The sequence below is a fragment of the Acanthochromis polyacanthus genome, chromosome 21, assembly GCF_021347895.1.
Source record: "Acanthochromis polyacanthus isolate Apoly-LR-REF ecotype Palm Island chromosome 21, KAUST_Apoly_ChrSc, whole genome shotgun sequence".
NCBI lineage: Eukaryota > Metazoa > Chordata > Actinopteri > Pomacentridae > Acanthochromis > Acanthochromis polyacanthus.
The window spans coordinates 31962630-31979862 of NC_067133.1; the positions used below are offsets into that span (position 1 = coordinate 31962630).

The window sequence follows — 17233 nt, forward strand, 5'->3', positions numbered from 1 at the left end:
ATGTGTAGGTGGTATCTTGTTCCTCGAGTGCTGAGGGATGTGTCCACAGTGGATCTGTCTGTCTCTGTGCTGGGCCAAAAGCTCAGCATGCCTCTCTGTGTTGGAGCCACAGCAATGCAAAGGATGGCTCATCCTGAGGGAGAGACTGCTACAGCAAGAGGTATGCACACAATGAAACCTGAGAGTAAAGACAGCTTGTCGTGAAAGCAGAAGACGATGCTTAAAAAATGTACATTTTTGTACCACTTTGTTTTGGTCACCTGAGGTGGTACCAATATCTGGTCTGGCCCATGGACTAATGTGATCTAATGTAATCCTTGTATTATCATAGTTTTCCAGTATCCCAATATGTGTCTTCCTAGCATGCAAAGCAGTGGGAACAGGGATGATGCTGAGCTCATGGGCCACCTCCACGATAGAGGAAGTGATGTCAGCAACAGCCTCCGTGGAAAGTGTCCTCTGGATGCAGCTTTACATCTATAAAGACAGAGAGCTTACACTATCACTGCTTCGCCGGGCAGAGACAGCGGGTTATAAGGCTGTCTTTGTTACAGTGGACACACCATACCTGGGAAAGAGATTGGATGACATGCGCAACCGCTTTAAAATGCCCCCACACCTGAGGTAGCAACCAAGCACAGCAATAGATGAAAATGTGATTTCTTAAATTCTACCATGGATGGTGTATGGTGGCCTTCCATTCTTATTTTTTTCCCTCTCCTTTGTGTTTTATGCAAATGTGTGGTGTGTGTCCATAGCTTGTCTAACTTCTCAACTGCGTCCCTGGCTTTCTCTGAGGGAAACTATGGCAATGACAGTGGCTTGGCTGTGTATGTTGCAAAAGCAATAGACTCTGCTATCTGTTGGGATGACATCGCCTGGCTGAAAAAAAACACACACCTACCTGTGATTGTGAAAGGAATTCTGAATGGTAATGCTACCGAATTGGGCGCGCGCGCACACACACACACACACACACACACACACACACACACACACACACACACACACACACACACACTAGTGATTATAGAGTTTTCTCTGAAAAGTGAAATTTCTGATTTATTTTACAAAACAAAATTCCTTTCTGTTGTGTTATCTGTGACGCTCAAATTATAACAAAAGCAATTTCAGAATATTTTAAACTGTGGGCCTTATATTGTACAGGAAAATTTGAAAAGCAAGCAGTAGGTGACAATGGGGAGAGAAAAACTCACTTTTCATTATAAGGAACCTTCCAGACAGCTATGCGTGAGACAAAAACAAAAAGGGAAAAGAAAGCAACAAACACAGGTTTGATAAGGCAGTGACCACACTTTGAAATGTGCAGTTCTGGAACTAGAGGTACTTGAAGAGAAGATTAAACACAACCACTGAGTTTGCGACAGTTCTGTCGGTCAGTATAGCCTTCTTTAACCCTTGCCTCAGGTTAAATCAGGACCAGCTCTCCGTTTAAAGGGTTAGATTCTATCTGCCTATTAGTATTCCACCTAACAGGTTTCAGCAGAATAATTAAGCTGGTGTCGAGGAATACTCGTCCTAACTGTCTTCTTCCAAACGTCTTACCCCTCTTACTCCAATAAATACTCTCTTACTAAGCAGCCCACCTAAGTAGTAGAATTGATTTATTGACCACGTTTGTTAACGACAGCTTTCCTCTTAAAACTGTGGCACTTGTTGATATTCCTAGGTTCGTTTTAGAGGTTTGGATAACTAACCTCAGGGGTAATGTTTAAATAACTAGTTGGATTAAAGTAACCTTTAAGAACCATTAGACTTAATGCACACAATCAACTTAACTTTTTACCACTATGCAGAATAGGTGAATCATAATCATTTCATTGGACTTCTCTTTAAATGCAATATAGCATTTTATTAAGCAATTATTAGCAGGGGCACAGCATTAATTCATGATTAAACAATTTAATTATTTCTGATTATTTCTTACTAAACTAAACTAAGCTGAGCGTACCTAAGAATCTTCTCTAATTAGTAAATTTAGGAGAGAGAGCGGACAGCGTGGCCAAGCTGTCACGCCCGGTCTTGACCTGCATCTAGTTGAGCCACTCGATCGACCAGTAGACTCGGTACGAAGTCGTCTTTGTGGACGGAGGGTGTTCTTCCTAGGCAGGGGGAGTGGAAAGGTCCCGAAAGCCAATCGTTGGTCTGGCAGTTATCTTTTGTAGCTGCTGGAACACAAGTGCGGGCGTCTCAGCTGTCTTCTCAGTTGGATGGTGGTGGTGGAAAGCTCCCGTCTCATCAGGCTGTGGTGGGTCACTGGGTCCTCCAGCCCCTGGAGTGGAGCAGCCCTCTGCTGCTTCCTCCTGTGCCTCTCTGGATGTCATGGGTGCTTGCCTCTCTTCATCTCTTTGGACAACTGCAGACCTCTCAGGACTCTCCTTTCGGCAGAGTGTGGTCCTCGCTTGTTGAACAAAGTCAGAAAAAGACTTTGCCTCCAACGATGTTCTCAGCGAACTCTGGAGCCTAAGTCCCGCGTTGTCTTCACGTCTCTTGGGCGAAAGGTCCGATTTCGGCTCTTCAGAACTTTGGCAATGCTCTCCGGCAGCTCCGGCGAGCAGCATCTCTTGCAGCTCCGGCGAGCAGCATCTCTCCCCTCCGGGGGAGAACTCCGAACTCAGTGTCTTTGACTCTGGGTTTTATACCCTAGCTCGACTTCAGCTTAGCACATACACATTTTCACACACAATTCTAACTAGTAGGTACGCCCAATTAATTAATTCATAGGTTTAAGACACAACCTTCTTCCTATTACACATCATGTTTTTCCAGCAAGTACACAGCATCCACCTTCGTTGTTAACACACACACATTGCTTGAGACATGTTGCCAAGACCATATTTGGCCACAGAACTTCCTCAATGTCCTCCTTTCTGCAGTGTCATGGTGACTTCTGCTTTTTGCCCTGCACACAGCTCAGAACAGCACAGATTACTTCCATTCAAACCTCATTTAGTTACGCTGAATCACTTTTTAAATCATTCTTCTTCGCATGATCAAATAACTTATTTTAAATCATTCTCTTCTATAGCAATCATCATTTCCAGAATATATATCAGCCTATTAAAATCATTCTTGCATCAAGCATAAGCATAATCATGTGGTTAACTTATATAGTTTCTCATTTTAACTTTTCATTGGTTTGCTTAAAGCTTTTATTTAGGTGGTGGTTGCTCCTGGGATCTCAAATAACTAGGCCCCACTTGACAGTTCTTTCACAAAAAAGAAAAGTATTTTTTAGGAACTACAAGTAAGCCTGCACCCTTAAAACATAGTGATCGGTTGGGGGTAATATGGTCCCATGAGGTGTTTAAGATACAATCGAGAATGATTGTTTAAAATATACATGAAAGATTTTAAGTCCTATGCTGGGACAAATCAGGGAAGCTAATATGTGCGAGAAATTTTATCTCACTAGCTCCTACAGCACTGTCACTGCAGCATTATGCATTTGGAAGCTCTTAAACGAGTTATTGGGACATCCTGACTGACCTAGGTTAGATTGCAATGCAGAAGTGTATTCATCTGTACACGCTAGTTTTTCAGCATCACAGATGTCCCAGATTTTGACATAAACACAACAAAAGAATTCTATCCCAGAGTCTTCTGTGAGCTAAACAACATATCCCGTCGAAAATGGCTTCAAACTTTCTCATGATAGTGCTGGAGATAAGACAGCTGCATGTAGTGGTTGTAGCTCCGTGTACTTTACGGCCATCTGTTTTCCGGATTGATATGGGTAAACGAAAAACGGGAAACCATCCGATTTTCGATTTCCGTTTGGATGAAGGTAAACGAAAAACGGGAAACGAGCCGTGTCCCGTTTTTCGTTTGGAAATCGAAAATCAAAAAACGAGCCTATATCTGATTTTCTATTGTGGGTTTATTTCACACAATTCGGGAAATAAAATACCACCAACAATAGTACTATTACTCTGTACTTTGAAAGAGTACGGAGTAATGGTACAGCTTTCAGCAGGAGATTCTGATAACAGTTGTAGACCCTGAAACTATGAACATACATCATTTCACACAGTGTCGCTCAAACACACATATTTGAAATGAGACCTGTGTACGAGACCTGTTGTGGTCTGCAACATAGTGGTCCTACCTACAAGTAAGTTGGCCCCATTCAGAACCACAAAATTCAAACCTTTCATTTCAACATTTAACAGTTACCCCTAAAATTTTGTGTCTGGCACTGTTTATGCTTAACATGTTTATCTCTTGTGTGTGTGTCAGGTGAGGATGCTCTTCAGGCTGTGAGATACGGTGTAAATGGCATCCTTGTGTCCAACCATGGAGCTCGACAATTGGATGGAGTTCCTGCTACGGTCTGTGCATGTGTGTGTATTGTTTTGTGTTGTTTTTTCGTGTTATGGTTTTTAATAAAATATCAGGATCTCATAGTGTTTTTGTTTCAAATAGAGAAACAAAAACTACACCAACATACTTCAAGTGTCAGGGTTATAATTACAGCAGCACATCTGCAGCATTTTAACCTCAGGTATCAGCCCTCAGATTGTCTTACATCTTTAGGCCTAGCCTGTCAGGGAGGCCAGTTGTGAACCCACAGGAGTCCACCTGTGGGGGAAAAGTATAAAACACCTAATGAATAGGAACTCAAACTAGTGGGGAATAAATAACTAAAGCTAGGAACTGAGCTATATGTGACAACTGTTCTCTTCAAGGTGCTGGGATTGGTCAGATAAAATCACTGAGATGTGGAGCACCCCGTCCCGCTGCTCCACCTCTACTATATATGCTGGCTTCCAGGGACCTGTCTTGGCTCTCCACTCCCGTCGCCTGAGCCATCTGCACAATTCATTTAGTGGCAGTGGCTGGTGGAGTGGCGACTGACGAGGGGAGAGCCAGAGGAGAGGGGTGGAGGACAGAATCCCAGAGGTCAGGATGGAAGTGGTCCGGAAACCCGTTATTGCAGAGAGGCGAGCGTCCGGGCAGGACAGAGCCGATCGGATCTTCCAGCAGACGGCAGGAACAGGAAGGACTTTGACAGTGCGGTCAGGCAGACAGTTATGTTATGCAGGTCAGAGAATACGAGATACAAAAATGTGCAGGGACTAGGCAAACGAACAGCGTGAGCTGTGTTTATTATCCGACAGGGAGTGGAATGAGAAACCTGTCTTTATTGGAGAGGGTGATGAGACAGGTAGCTGATCTGCAGCTGTCTAGGATACCTGCTGATGAAATCAAAGATTTATTTGCAGCCGTGCTGAAGAGTGAGTGCAACGGAGAGCAGGAGTAGTAGTAGTCGATTAAGAAGGTCTCCGAAAAGTGTGAATAGTCAAAATGAAAGAAGAGCGTGGTGAAGCACAGCGTGACGTACTGCTGAGACGGCGTACATAAGAACGAACACAGCAACTTCAATGCCTGCTCAGGAGATGAAGAGAGCTCGGCTGTAGATGTCCAGCTCTTGATGGTTCTGGCCCACAGACAGAAGGAGAACAGAGGGAGAAAATGGGGATCAACTGGGGGAAGATGCCGAGGCTGAGAAGGGGCCCTGACATAGCCACTATTAAAAACTTAAAGAAAAAAAACTATGAGGCTGTGCCCATAATTTCACTGTCTTGTGAACAACTATATCACCTTTTTCCTCAGTGTTTGAAAAACATGCATGTACTATGCATTTTAATATCAAGAACACAAGATAATTTAAACAGCATAATCTCAAGGCACAAGAGATTCCAGTATGAAACTGTAGTATGAATTAAAATTTTTGAGTTTTTGAGAAACTTCAGCCATATCCTCACTATTGACTATTGACACCTGTATCAACTAGTTTGGTAGGGCATTAGCGACAACAGTTTTCTTGCCTAAAATGTGCATGATTACATGCATCCCACACTAAACTCAATGTACACATTCAAGTATTAGTACACTTGGAATTGACCAGGAAAGCAAAAGTATTGTGCATGAAGTTAACCACCAGTTTCTATGTAGTGTAAAGTGTCTGTTTGTGTATATGTAGTTGGATGTGTTGGAGGAAGTAGTAACAGCAGTGCAGGGCTGCTGTGAAGTCTACATGGATGGAGGAGTGAGACGAGGGACAGACATCTTGAAGGCATTGGCTCTTGGAGCAAAAGCTGTCTTCATCGGCAGACCAATTCTATGGGGCCTTGCCTGTCAGGTGAAACACCAAACTGATCTACAATCTCAGTGAATATATCTTTTGGCTATACTGGCATCACCTCTGTTTTTTATGTTTCCAGGGAGAACAAGGAGTGACTGATATTCTGGAACTTCTAAAAGAGGAGCTGCGACTAGCTATGGCCCTGTCCGGTAACAAACACGAACTCCATGTGTGTGTACGTGTGCGTGCGTGCGTCCGTCTGTGCATGTGTGTGCGTGCGTGTTTGTAAATCCATCCATTCTCTATGCACCGCTTTATCCTCACGAGGGTCGCGGGGACACCCTGGCCAGTTTGTCGCTGGGCTACATATACAGACAAACAATCACTGTCACATTCACACCTACGGGCAATTTAGAGTAATTAATTAACCTCAGCATATTTTTTAACTGTGGGAGGAAGCCGGAGTACCCGGAGAAAACCCACTCATGCACAGGCAGAACATGCAAACTCCATGCAGAAAGATCCCAGGCCCACCCTGGAATTTGAACCAGGGATCTTCTTGCTGCAAGGCGAACGTGCTAACCGCTGCTCCACTGTGCAGAAATTGTTTAAAGTTACAATAACAATTAGACTTAAGTCTCCCAGAAATTAATGCAAAACAATTAAATGTCTACTGTATGTGTGTCTGTAGGTTGTCGCTCTGTAGCAGAGGTCAGCAGATCCCTGGTCAGGAGAATGGAGTTCACCTCTAGGATGTGAGAGAATAATCGTCGGCAGACAATACAGGACAACACATTTTTGATGGTTCACTGGATGCCTTCAATTGTCAGATTCGTTTGCTATGTTTTGTACGCATGTCATGTTAGTGAAAAAGAACTGCAACGACTGGTTCCATTAAAATCCTATACCATCAGAACTGATGTCTGATTAAAGTGTCATACTTCATGACTCTTACTAGTGGCAGTGAAACACTCCACAAATTTTTATTGTTTTTGACTTAGCATGTTAGTAGTACAAAGCATGAAATAGCAGGTCGTCTGTATGGCTCTTGAGGGCCTTTGTCATGTCTGAGATAATAACTCAGGTGGCAATATTATAAATGGAAAATGAGGGCCAAGGCACGTCCAGAGCTGTCACAGAACACATTGTAATAAGACACCTACTGAGTTGTCTAATGGGAAATACAGTATCCAGTGTTTGGGATCTTGACAGACATGAATGATGTCTCTGCCTCTGCTGCATCAATTTTGAACAGTCTTTTTACAGTCTCCCACTTGTCAGTCCTCTGACTTTATGAAATTACAGTTCTAAATTGCTAAAGTAACCCTTTAAATCCCCTATTCATGTTTTTACTTTTACTCTTAATCATGAGAAAAAGATTCACGACCTTCAGTTACGTCATTTTGAGATTTTAGTCGCGCAGACATTTTTCTTGGGGATGGCAAGAGAGGGCCACTGAAAATCTTGAGGTGATACACCAATGTCAAGACACAGGTGAATGAAATAATTCTATGATACCATGTCTGAATAAAAATGAGAAATCTCATACTGATTTGCGCTAGTTTCTTAGTGTTAGGGACAGGGTTTGAGGTTGAGTTTGATGGATAACATTTCCAAAAGTCTAGAAGCTTTCGTTCAGAAGATTTTTGTGGAAATATTCGCCCATTCATTTTCAATGTGGAAGCGAGGAAGTTTTAGCTAAGTGCCACTCCCCAGAAATGGTTAAAAGGTCGTTTCATTCTGTATCATTTGGGATAGGTTTGTAGTGAAACTTTTGTGGGTTTCGGACGATGATTGTTAGAGTTACGGTGATGGTCACGTTAGGGTTCAGGTAGGGTTAGGGAGTTAGTGTTAGGGTTCAGGTTCACATTAGGGTAGAGAGAGGTTTAGGGTGTCAAGTGGGGCCTAGTTATTTGAGATCCCAGGAGCAACCACCACCTAAATAAAAGCTTTAAGCAAACCAATGAAAAGTTAAAATGAGAAACTATCTAAGTTAACCACATGATTATGCTTATGCTTGATGCAAGAATGATTTAATAAGCTGATATATATTCTGAAAATGATGATTGCTATAGAAGAGAATGAAAATTTTATTTGATCATGCTAAGAAGAATGATTTAAAAAGTGATTCAGTGTAACTAAATGAGTTTTGAATGGAAGTAATCTGTGTTGTTCTGAGCTGTGTGCAGGGCAAAAAGCAGAAGTCACCATGACACTGCAGAAAGGAGGACATTGAGGAAGTTCTGTGGCCAAATATGGTCTTGGCAACATGTCTCAAGCAATGTGTGTGTGTGTGTTAACAACGGAAGGTGGATGCTGTGTATTTGCTGGAAAAACATGATTTCTGTGTAACTGATGTATGTGTATTAGGAAGAAGGTTGTGTCTTAAACCTATGAATTAATTAATTGGGTGTACCTACTAGTTAGAATTGTGTGTGAAAATGTGTATGTGCTAAGCTGAAGTCGAGCTAGGGTATAAAACCCAGAGTCAAAGACACTGAATTCGGAGTTCTCCTCCGGAGGGGAGAGATGCTGCTCGCCGGAGCTGCTGGGGAGCATCGCCAGAGTTCTGAAGAGTCGACACCGGACCCTTTTGCCCAAGAGACGTGAAGACAATGCAGGACTTAGGCTCCAGAGATCGCTGAGAACATCGTTGGAAGCAAAGTTGTTCTAACTTTGTTCAACAAGCGAAGACCACACTCTGCCAGACGGAGAGTCCTGAGAGGTCTGCAGTTTTCCAAAGAGATGAAGAGAAGACAGCACCTACGACATCCAGAGAGGCACAGGAGGAAGCAGCAGAGGGCTGCTCCACTCCAGGGGCTGGAGGACCCAGTGACCCACCACAGCCTGATGAGACGGGGGCTTTCCACCACCACCATCCGACTGAGAAGACAGCTGAGACGCCCGCACTTGTGTTCCGGCTGCTACTAAAGATAACTGCCAGACCAACGATTGGCTTTCGGGACCTCTCCACTCCCCCTGCCTAGGAAGAACACCCTCTGCCCACAAAGAAGACTTCGTACCGAGTCTACTGGTCGATCGAGTGGCTCAACTAGATGCAGGTCAAGACCGGGCGTGACAGCTTGGCCGCGCTGTCCGCTCTCTCTCCTAAATTTACTAATTAGAGAAGATTCTTAGGTACGCTCAGCTTAGTTTAGTTTAGTAAGAAATAATCAGAAATAATTAAATTGTTTAATCATGAATTAATGCTGTGCCCCTGCTAATAATTGCTTAATAAAATGCTATATTGCATTTAAAGAGAAGTCCAATGAAATGATTATGATTCACCTATTCTGCATAGTGGTAAAAAATTAAGTTGATTGTGTGCATTAAATCTAATGGTTCTTAAAGGTTACTTTAATCCAACTAGTTATTTAAACATTACCCCTGAGGTTAGTTATCCAAACCTCTAAAACGAACCTAGGAATATCAACAAGTGCCACAGTTTTAAGAGGAAAGCTGTCGTTAACAAACGTGGTCAATAAATCAATTCTACTACTTAGGTGGGCTGCTTAGTAAGAGAGTATTTATTGGAGTAAGAGGGGTAAGACGTTTGGAAGAAGACAGTTAGGACCTAGGCGAGTATTCCTCGACACCAGCTTAATTATTCTGCTGAAACCTGTTAGGTGGAATACTAATAGGCAGATAGAATCTAACCCTTTAAACGGAGAGCTGGTCCTGATTTAACCTGAGGCAAGGGTTAAAGAAGGCTATACTGACCGACAAGGGTTAGAAATTATGGTTGGGGTTGAGTTATGTTTGGCGGACCACATTTCCAAATGCCTAGGACTTTTCGCTCGTAATTTCCATCAGTGCTAAATGCCTTGTTTTATTTGAGTGACAACTAAAAGCCACAGAAAAGAAACCAAATAAATCTGTGTATAGGAAATGAATGAATTGAATCTCTACATCTGCAAAGCTGAAAAATCAAAGATCAATCAGCATTTTCGCTTGAAATGATAAAAAGTAGCTGCACATTACCAGTATGCTTTACTTCATTGTGTTACTTTTATCATTTAAATCAGTTTTAGACTGGCATTAATTATGTTAACAATTTATTGTATCTTCAAGGAAAATTTAAATCCTCCATCCAGCTGCTGCTCCTCTGCGGGACATAAGGGAGACTTCTCCAGACTCTCAAATAGTAGACAGCAGCTGTAAGACTCCAGACTCCAGATATGGTAATATCTGATTAAATAGGTCGCTGTGTAAGGGACTTGTATTCAAGTCCTTTACACAGGGACTTGTATTCAAGGGACTTGTATTCAAAATCTCCCACGTAACTGCTGCTTTCCTCAGGATGCTGTCACATAGCTTGTTAAATGAGCAGTGGCTTAGTTAACAAGCTATGAAGCAAACAATAGTTAACCTCTGATCACTGATCCTGTGTCAAGACAACGTTAGTTGACGTAACGTTCACAATATTGATGTGGGATTATTTGGAGTTGGCATATTCATATTAGGCGAACAGGTTCTCGGTTCTCAACTCTCGCCCAGCAATTGAATAGGAATAGGTGACATTTTATTGGGTTTCACACTATGAGGGTTAGCGTTGGGGTTAATGCAGCAGTCATGATTTTCAGATGTTCAGAATGCGGAATTCACATTGTGGTCAATGTGTTGTCATGATGATTGAAACTAAATCAAAAATAAACACCATTTGCCTTCACATTTATCACAATTGCTTTAGCTTCCTTCCTGCTTAAACAATTCGTTCACTATCTTCCCCTGTATCTGATGGTCTTTTCTCTAACCCTCTCTTGAACTTTGTACATTTTCTCTTACTGTCCAGTAGGGCCGTGGAATGCACATGCCACAAAGACAAAATTTGTTTGTGAACATGATGATCCAGTTAATGCAGCACTCAGAATGTTTACACTGTCAAAATGCTGCTCTTGAGGTGAAATGCACATCATTGTCAAAAGTGTTGTTTCCGCAATGCCTTAAAAACAAATCAACTTAAATATCAATTGTCTTCATATTTATCACATCTAAAGCTATTCTGAAAAGGAAATTTGAGTGTCAACATGAAGTTCAAGTTCAGTCATTATGATTTCTACATGCTTCAAATGCTGTTCTGGAGCTGAAATGCACACTTTGGTACAATATGTACACAGTTCCTTTAAATCAACTTCAACAACATTTGTCTTCATATTTATCACATTTCAAGTCATTCTAAACAAGAAATTTGTGTGTCAACACGAATTTCACGTGAATGCAGCCTTCAAGACTTTTATGCTCTTTAAAAGGTCTTCCGAGCTAAAAATGCACACTAATCTTGTTATGCCCGCAATTCATTCAAACCACATCAAGTTAAACATCATTTGTCTTTATATTTCAAGCCATTCTGAACGACAAATTTGTGGGAACATGGAGTTCGAGTTTCATGAAAATGTTCATGTTTGAAGGAATTGCATGTACAGCATATTTGACCAATCTGTGCATTTAATCTCACAACCAGTATTTTAAGCACAGAAAAATGATGAAAGCTGCATCAAGGTGGAATTCATGATGTGACATAAGTTGCTTCTTCAGAATGACTTAAAATGTGATCTTCATGAAGGCAAATGATGTTTAAGGTGTTCTGTTTCAAGGAATTGAATGGACAGCATATTTGACCAAAATGTGCATTTAAGCTCAGGACCAGCATTTGAAGCGCAGAAACAACACAATGCTGTATTTACGTGAATTTCATGATGACAAACAAGTTTCTTCTTCAGAATGACTTGAAATGTGATCTTCATGAAGGCAAATGATGTTTAAGGTGTTCTGTTTCAAGGAATTGAATGGACAGCATATTTGACCAAAATGTGCATTTAAGCTCAGGACCAGCATTGTAAGCGCAGAAACATCACAATGCTGTATTTACGTGGATTTCATGATGACAAACAAGTTTCTTCTTCCGAATGACTTGAAATGTGATCTTCATGAAGGCAAATGATGTTTAAGGTGTTCTGTTTCAAGGAATTGAATGGAGAGCATATTTGACGAATCTGTGCATTCAATGTCACGATCAGTATTTTCAGCACAGAAAAAATGATGAAGCTGCATCAAGGTGGAATTCATGATGTCACATAAGTTTCTTCTTCAGAATGACTTGAAATGTGATCTTCATGAAGGCAAATGATGTCTAAGGTGTTCTGTTTCAAGGAATTGAATGGACGGCATATTTGACCAAAATGTGCATTTAAGCTCAGGACCAGCATTTGAAGCGCAGAAACAACACAATGCTGTATTTACGTGAATTTCATGATGACAAACAAGTTTCTTCTTCAGAATGACTTGAAATGTGATCTTCATGAAGGCAAATGATGTTTAAGGTGTTCTGTTTCAAGGAATTGAATGGACAGCATATTTGACCAAAATGTGCATTTAAGCTCAGGACCAGCATTGTAAGCGCAGAAACATCACAATGCTGTATTTACGTGGATTTCATGATGACAAACAAGTTTCTTCTTCCGAATGACTTGAAATGTGATCTTCATGAAGGCAAATGATGTTTAAGGTGTTCTGTTTCAAGGAATTGAATGGAGAGCATATTTGACGAATCTGTGCATTCAATGTCACGATCAGTATTTTCAGCACAGAAAAAATGATGAAGGCTGCATCAAGGTGGAATTCATGATGTCACATAAGTTTCTTCTTCAGAATGACTTGAAATGTGATCTTCATGAAGGCAAATGATGTCTAAGGTGTTCTGTTTCAAGGAATTGAATGGACGGCATATTTGACCAAAATGTGCATTTAAGCTCAGGACCAGCAATGTAAGCGCAGAAACATCACAATGCTGTATTTATGTGGATTTCATGATGATAAAAAAGTTTCTTCTTCAGAATGACTTGAAATGTGATCTTCATGAAGGCAAATGATGTATAAGTTGTTCTGTTTCAAGGAATTGAATGGACAGCATATTTGACCAAATCTGTGCATTTAAGCTCAGGACCAGCATTTGAAGTGCAGAAACATCACGATGCTGTATTTACGAAGGATTTCATGATGACAAACAAGTTTCTTCTTCAGAATGACTTGAAATGTGAGCTTCATGAAGGCAAATGATGTTTAAGACGCTCTTGTTTGAAAGAATTGCATGGACAGCATATTTGACCAAATCTGTGCATTTAAGCTCAGGACCAGCATTTGAAGCGCAGAAACATCACGATGCTGTATTTACGTGGATTTCATGATGACAAGTTTCTTCTTCAGAATGACTTGAAATGTGATCTTCATGAAGGCAAATGATGTTTAAGGTGTTCTGTTTCAAGAAATTGAATGGAAAGCATATTTGACCAAACTGTGCATTTAAGCTCAGGACTGGCATTTGAAGCGCAGAAACATCACAATGCTGTATTTACGTGGAATTTATGATGACAAACAAGTTTCTTCTTCAGAATGACTTGAAATGTGAGCTTCATGAAGGCAAATGATGTTTAAGATGTTCTTGTTTGAAAGAATTGCATGGACAGCATATTTGACCAAATCTGTGCATTTAAGCTCAGGACCAGCATTTGAAGCGCAGAAACATCACGATGCTGTATTTACGTGGATTTCATGATGACAAACAAGTTTCTTCTTCAGAATGACTTGAAATGTGATCTTCATGAAGGCAAATGATGTTTAAGGTGTTCTGTTTCAAGGAATTGAATGGACAGCATATTTGACCAAACTGTGCAGTTAAGCTCAGGACCAGCATTTGAAGCGCAGAAACATCACAATGCTGTATTTGCGTGGAATTCATGATGACAAACAACTTTCTTCTTCAGAATGACTTGAAATGTGAGCTTCATGAAGGCAAATGATGTTTAAGACGTTCTTGTTTGAAAGAATTGCATGGACAGCATATTTGACCAAATCTGTGCATTCAATGTGATCTTCATTAAGGCAAATGATGTTTAAGGTGTTCTTGTTTGAAGGAATTGCATGGACAGCATATTTGACGAATCTGTTCATTCAATGTCACGATCAGTATTTTAAGCACAGAAAAATCATGAAGGCTGCATCAAGGTGGAATTCATGATGTCACATAAGTTGCTTCTTCAGAATGACTTAAAATGTGATCTTCATGAAGGCAAAGGATGTTTAAGGTGTTCTGTTTCAAGGAATTGAATGGACAGCATATTTGACCAAAAGGTGCATTTAAGCTCAGGACCGGCATTGTAAGCGCAGAAACATCACAATGCTGTATTTACGTGGATTTCATGATGACAAACACGTTTCTTCTTCAGAATGACTTGAAATGTGAGCTTCACGAAGGCAAATGATGTTTCAGGTGTTCATGTTTGAAGGAATTGCATGGACAGCATTTTTGAACAATCTGTGCATTTAATCTCACAACCAGTATTTTAAGCACAGAAAAATGATGAAGGCTGCATCAAGGTGGAATTCATGATGTGACATGACTTGCTTCTTCAGAATGACTTGAAATGTGAGCTTCATGAAGGCAAATGATGTTTAAGGCGTTCTTGTTTGAAAGAATTGCATGGACAGCATATTTGACCAAATCTGTGCATTCAATGTGATCTTCATCAAGGCAAATGATGTTTAAGGTGTTCTTGTTTGAAGGAATTGCATGGACGGCATATTTGACCAATCTGTGCATTTAATCTCACGACCAGTATTTTAAGCACAGAAAAATCATGAAGGCTAAATGAAGGTGGAATTCATGATGTGACATAAGTTGCTTCTTCAGAATGACTTAAAATGTGATCTTCATGAAGGCAAACGATGTTTAAGGTGTTCTGTTTCAAGGAATTGAATGGACAGCATGTTTGACAAAAATGTGCTTTTCAGCTCAGGACTGGCATTTGAAGAACAGAAACATCACAATGCTGTATTTACGTGGATTTCATGATGACAAACAAGTTTCTTCTTCAGAATGACTTGAAATGTGATCTTCATGAAGGCAAATGATGTTTAAGGTGTTCGTGTTTGAAGGAATTGCATGGACAGCATATTTGACGAATCTGTGCATTCAATGTCACGATCAGTATTTTCAGCACAGAAAAATGATGAAGGCTGCATCAAGGTGGAATTCATGATGTCACATAAGTTTCTTCCTCAGAATGACTTGAAATGTGATCTTCATGAAGGCAAATGATGTCTAAGGTGTTCTGTTTCAAGGAATTGAATGGACGGCATATTTGACCAAAATGTGCATTTGAGCTCAGGACCAGCAATGTAAGCGCAGAAACATCACAATGCTGTATTTATGTGGATTTCATGATGATAAAAAAGTTTCTTCTTCAGAATGACTTGAAATGTGATCTTCATGAAGGCAAATGATGTATAAGTTGTTCTGTTTCAAGGAATTGAATGGACAGCATATTTGACCAAATCTGTTCATTTAAGCTCAGGACCAGCATTTGAAGCGCAGAAACATCACGATGCTGTATTTACGTGGATTTCATGATGACAAACAAGTTTCTTCTTCAGAATGACTTGAAATGTGATCTTCATGAAGGCAAATGATGTTTAAGGTGTTCTGTTTCAAGGAATTGAATGGAAAGCATATTTGACCAAACTGTGCATTTAAGCTCAGGACTGGCATTTGAAGCGCAGAAACATCACAATGCTGTATTTACGTGGAATTTATGATGACAAACAAGTTTCTTCTTCAGAATGACTTGAAATGTGAGCTTCATGAAGGCAAATGATGTTTAAGATGTTCTTGTTTGAAAGAATTGCATGGACAGCATATTTGACCAAATCTGTGCATTTAAGCTCAGGACCAGCATTTGAAGGGCAGAAACATCACGATGCTGTATTTACGTGGATTTCATGATGACAAACAAGTTTCTTCTTCAGAATGACTTGAAATGTGATCTTCATGAAGGCAAATGATGTTTAAGGTGTTCTGTTTCAAGGAATTGAATGGACAGCATATTTGACCAAACTGTGCAGTTAAGCTCAGGACCAGCATGTGAAGCGCAGAAACATCACAATGCTGTATTTGCGTGGAATTCATGATGACAAACAACTGTCTTCTTCAGAATGACTTGAAATGTGAGCTTCATGAAGGCAAATGATGTTTAAGACGTTCTTGTTTGAAAGAATTGCATGGACAGCATATTTGACCAAATCTGTGCATTCAATGTGATCTTCATTAAGGCAAATGATGTTGAAGGTGTTCTTGTTTGAAGGAATTGCATGGACAGCATATTTGACGAATCTGTTCATTCAATGTCACGATCAGTATTTTTAAGCACAGAAAAATCATGAAGGCTGCATCAAGGTGGAATTCATGATGTCACATAAGTTGCTTCTTCAGAATGACTTGAAATGTGAGCTTCATGAAGGCAAATGATGTTTAAGACGCTCTTGTTTGAAAGAATTGCATGGACAGCATATTTGACCAAATCTGTGCATTTAAGCTCAGGACCAGCATTTGAAGCGCAGAAACATCACGATGCTGTATTTACGTGGATTTCATGATGACAAACAAGTTTCTTCTTCAGAATGACTTGAAATGTGATCTTCATGAAGGAAAATGATGTATAAGGTGTTCTGTTTGAAGGAATTGAATGGAGAGCATATTTGACCAAAGTGTGCATTTAAGCTCAGGACCAACATTTTATGAGCAGAAACATCACAATGCTGTATTTATGTGGATTTCATGATGACAAACAAGTTTCTTCTTCAGAATGACTTGAAATGTGATCTTCATGAAGGCAAATGATGTTTAAGGTGTTCTGTTTCAAGGAATTGAATGGAGAGTATATTTGACCAAACTGTGCATTGAAGCTCAGGACCAGCATTTTAAGCGCAGAAACATCACAATGCTGTATTTACGTGGATTTCATGATGACAAACAAGTTTCTTCTTCAGAATGACTTGAAATGTGATCTTCATGAAGGCAAATGATGTTTAAGGTGTTCTGTTTCAAGGAATTGAATGGACAGCATATTTGACCAAACTGTGCATTTAAGCTCAGGACTGGCATTTGAAGCGCAGAAACATGACAATGCTGTATTTACGTGGAATTCATGATGACAAACAAGTTTCTTCTTCAGAATGACTTGAAATGTGAGCTTCATGAAGGCAAATGATGTTTAAGGCATTCTTGTTTGAAAGAATTGCATGGACAGCATATTTGACCAAATCTGTGCATTCAATGTGATCTTCATCAAG

At 40.4% G+C, this 17233-nt stretch overlaps 1 protein-coding gene across 1 annotated transcript; it reads left to right on the forward strand.

Annotated features, from left to right (window-relative positions):
• On the forward strand, nucleotides 1-7025 carry hao1 (hydroxyacid oxidase (glycolate oxidase) 1). The gene is made up of 7 exons (XM_022186833.2): nucleotides 1-160; nucleotides 363-624; nucleotides 759-931; nucleotides 4261-4352; nucleotides 6008-6166; nucleotides 6249-6318; nucleotides 6801-7025. Exons 1-7 carry the CDS (start codon nucleotides 1-3, stop codon nucleotides 6866-6868), a joined length of 984 nt encoding a protein of 327 aa, XP_022042525.1. The 3' UTR covers nucleotides 6869-7025.
• The last annotated feature ends 10208 nt before the right edge of the window (nucleotides 7026-17233 follow it).

Bases quoted from the DNA above. Each gene is read 5' to 3' on its own strand.
- hao1 (XM_022186833.2), top strand. From the start codon at position 1: ATGTGTAGGTGGTATCTTGTTCCTCGAGTGCTGAGGGATGTGTCCACA. The intron at 932-4,260 runs GTAATGCTACCG...TGTGTGTGTCAG, and splicing joins TGTGAAAGGAATTCTGAATG to GTGAGGATGCTCTTCAGGCT. The intron at 4,353-6,007 runs GTCTGTGCATGT...GTGTATATGTAG, and splicing joins TGGATGGAGTTCCTGCTACG to TTGGATGTGTTGGAGGAAGT.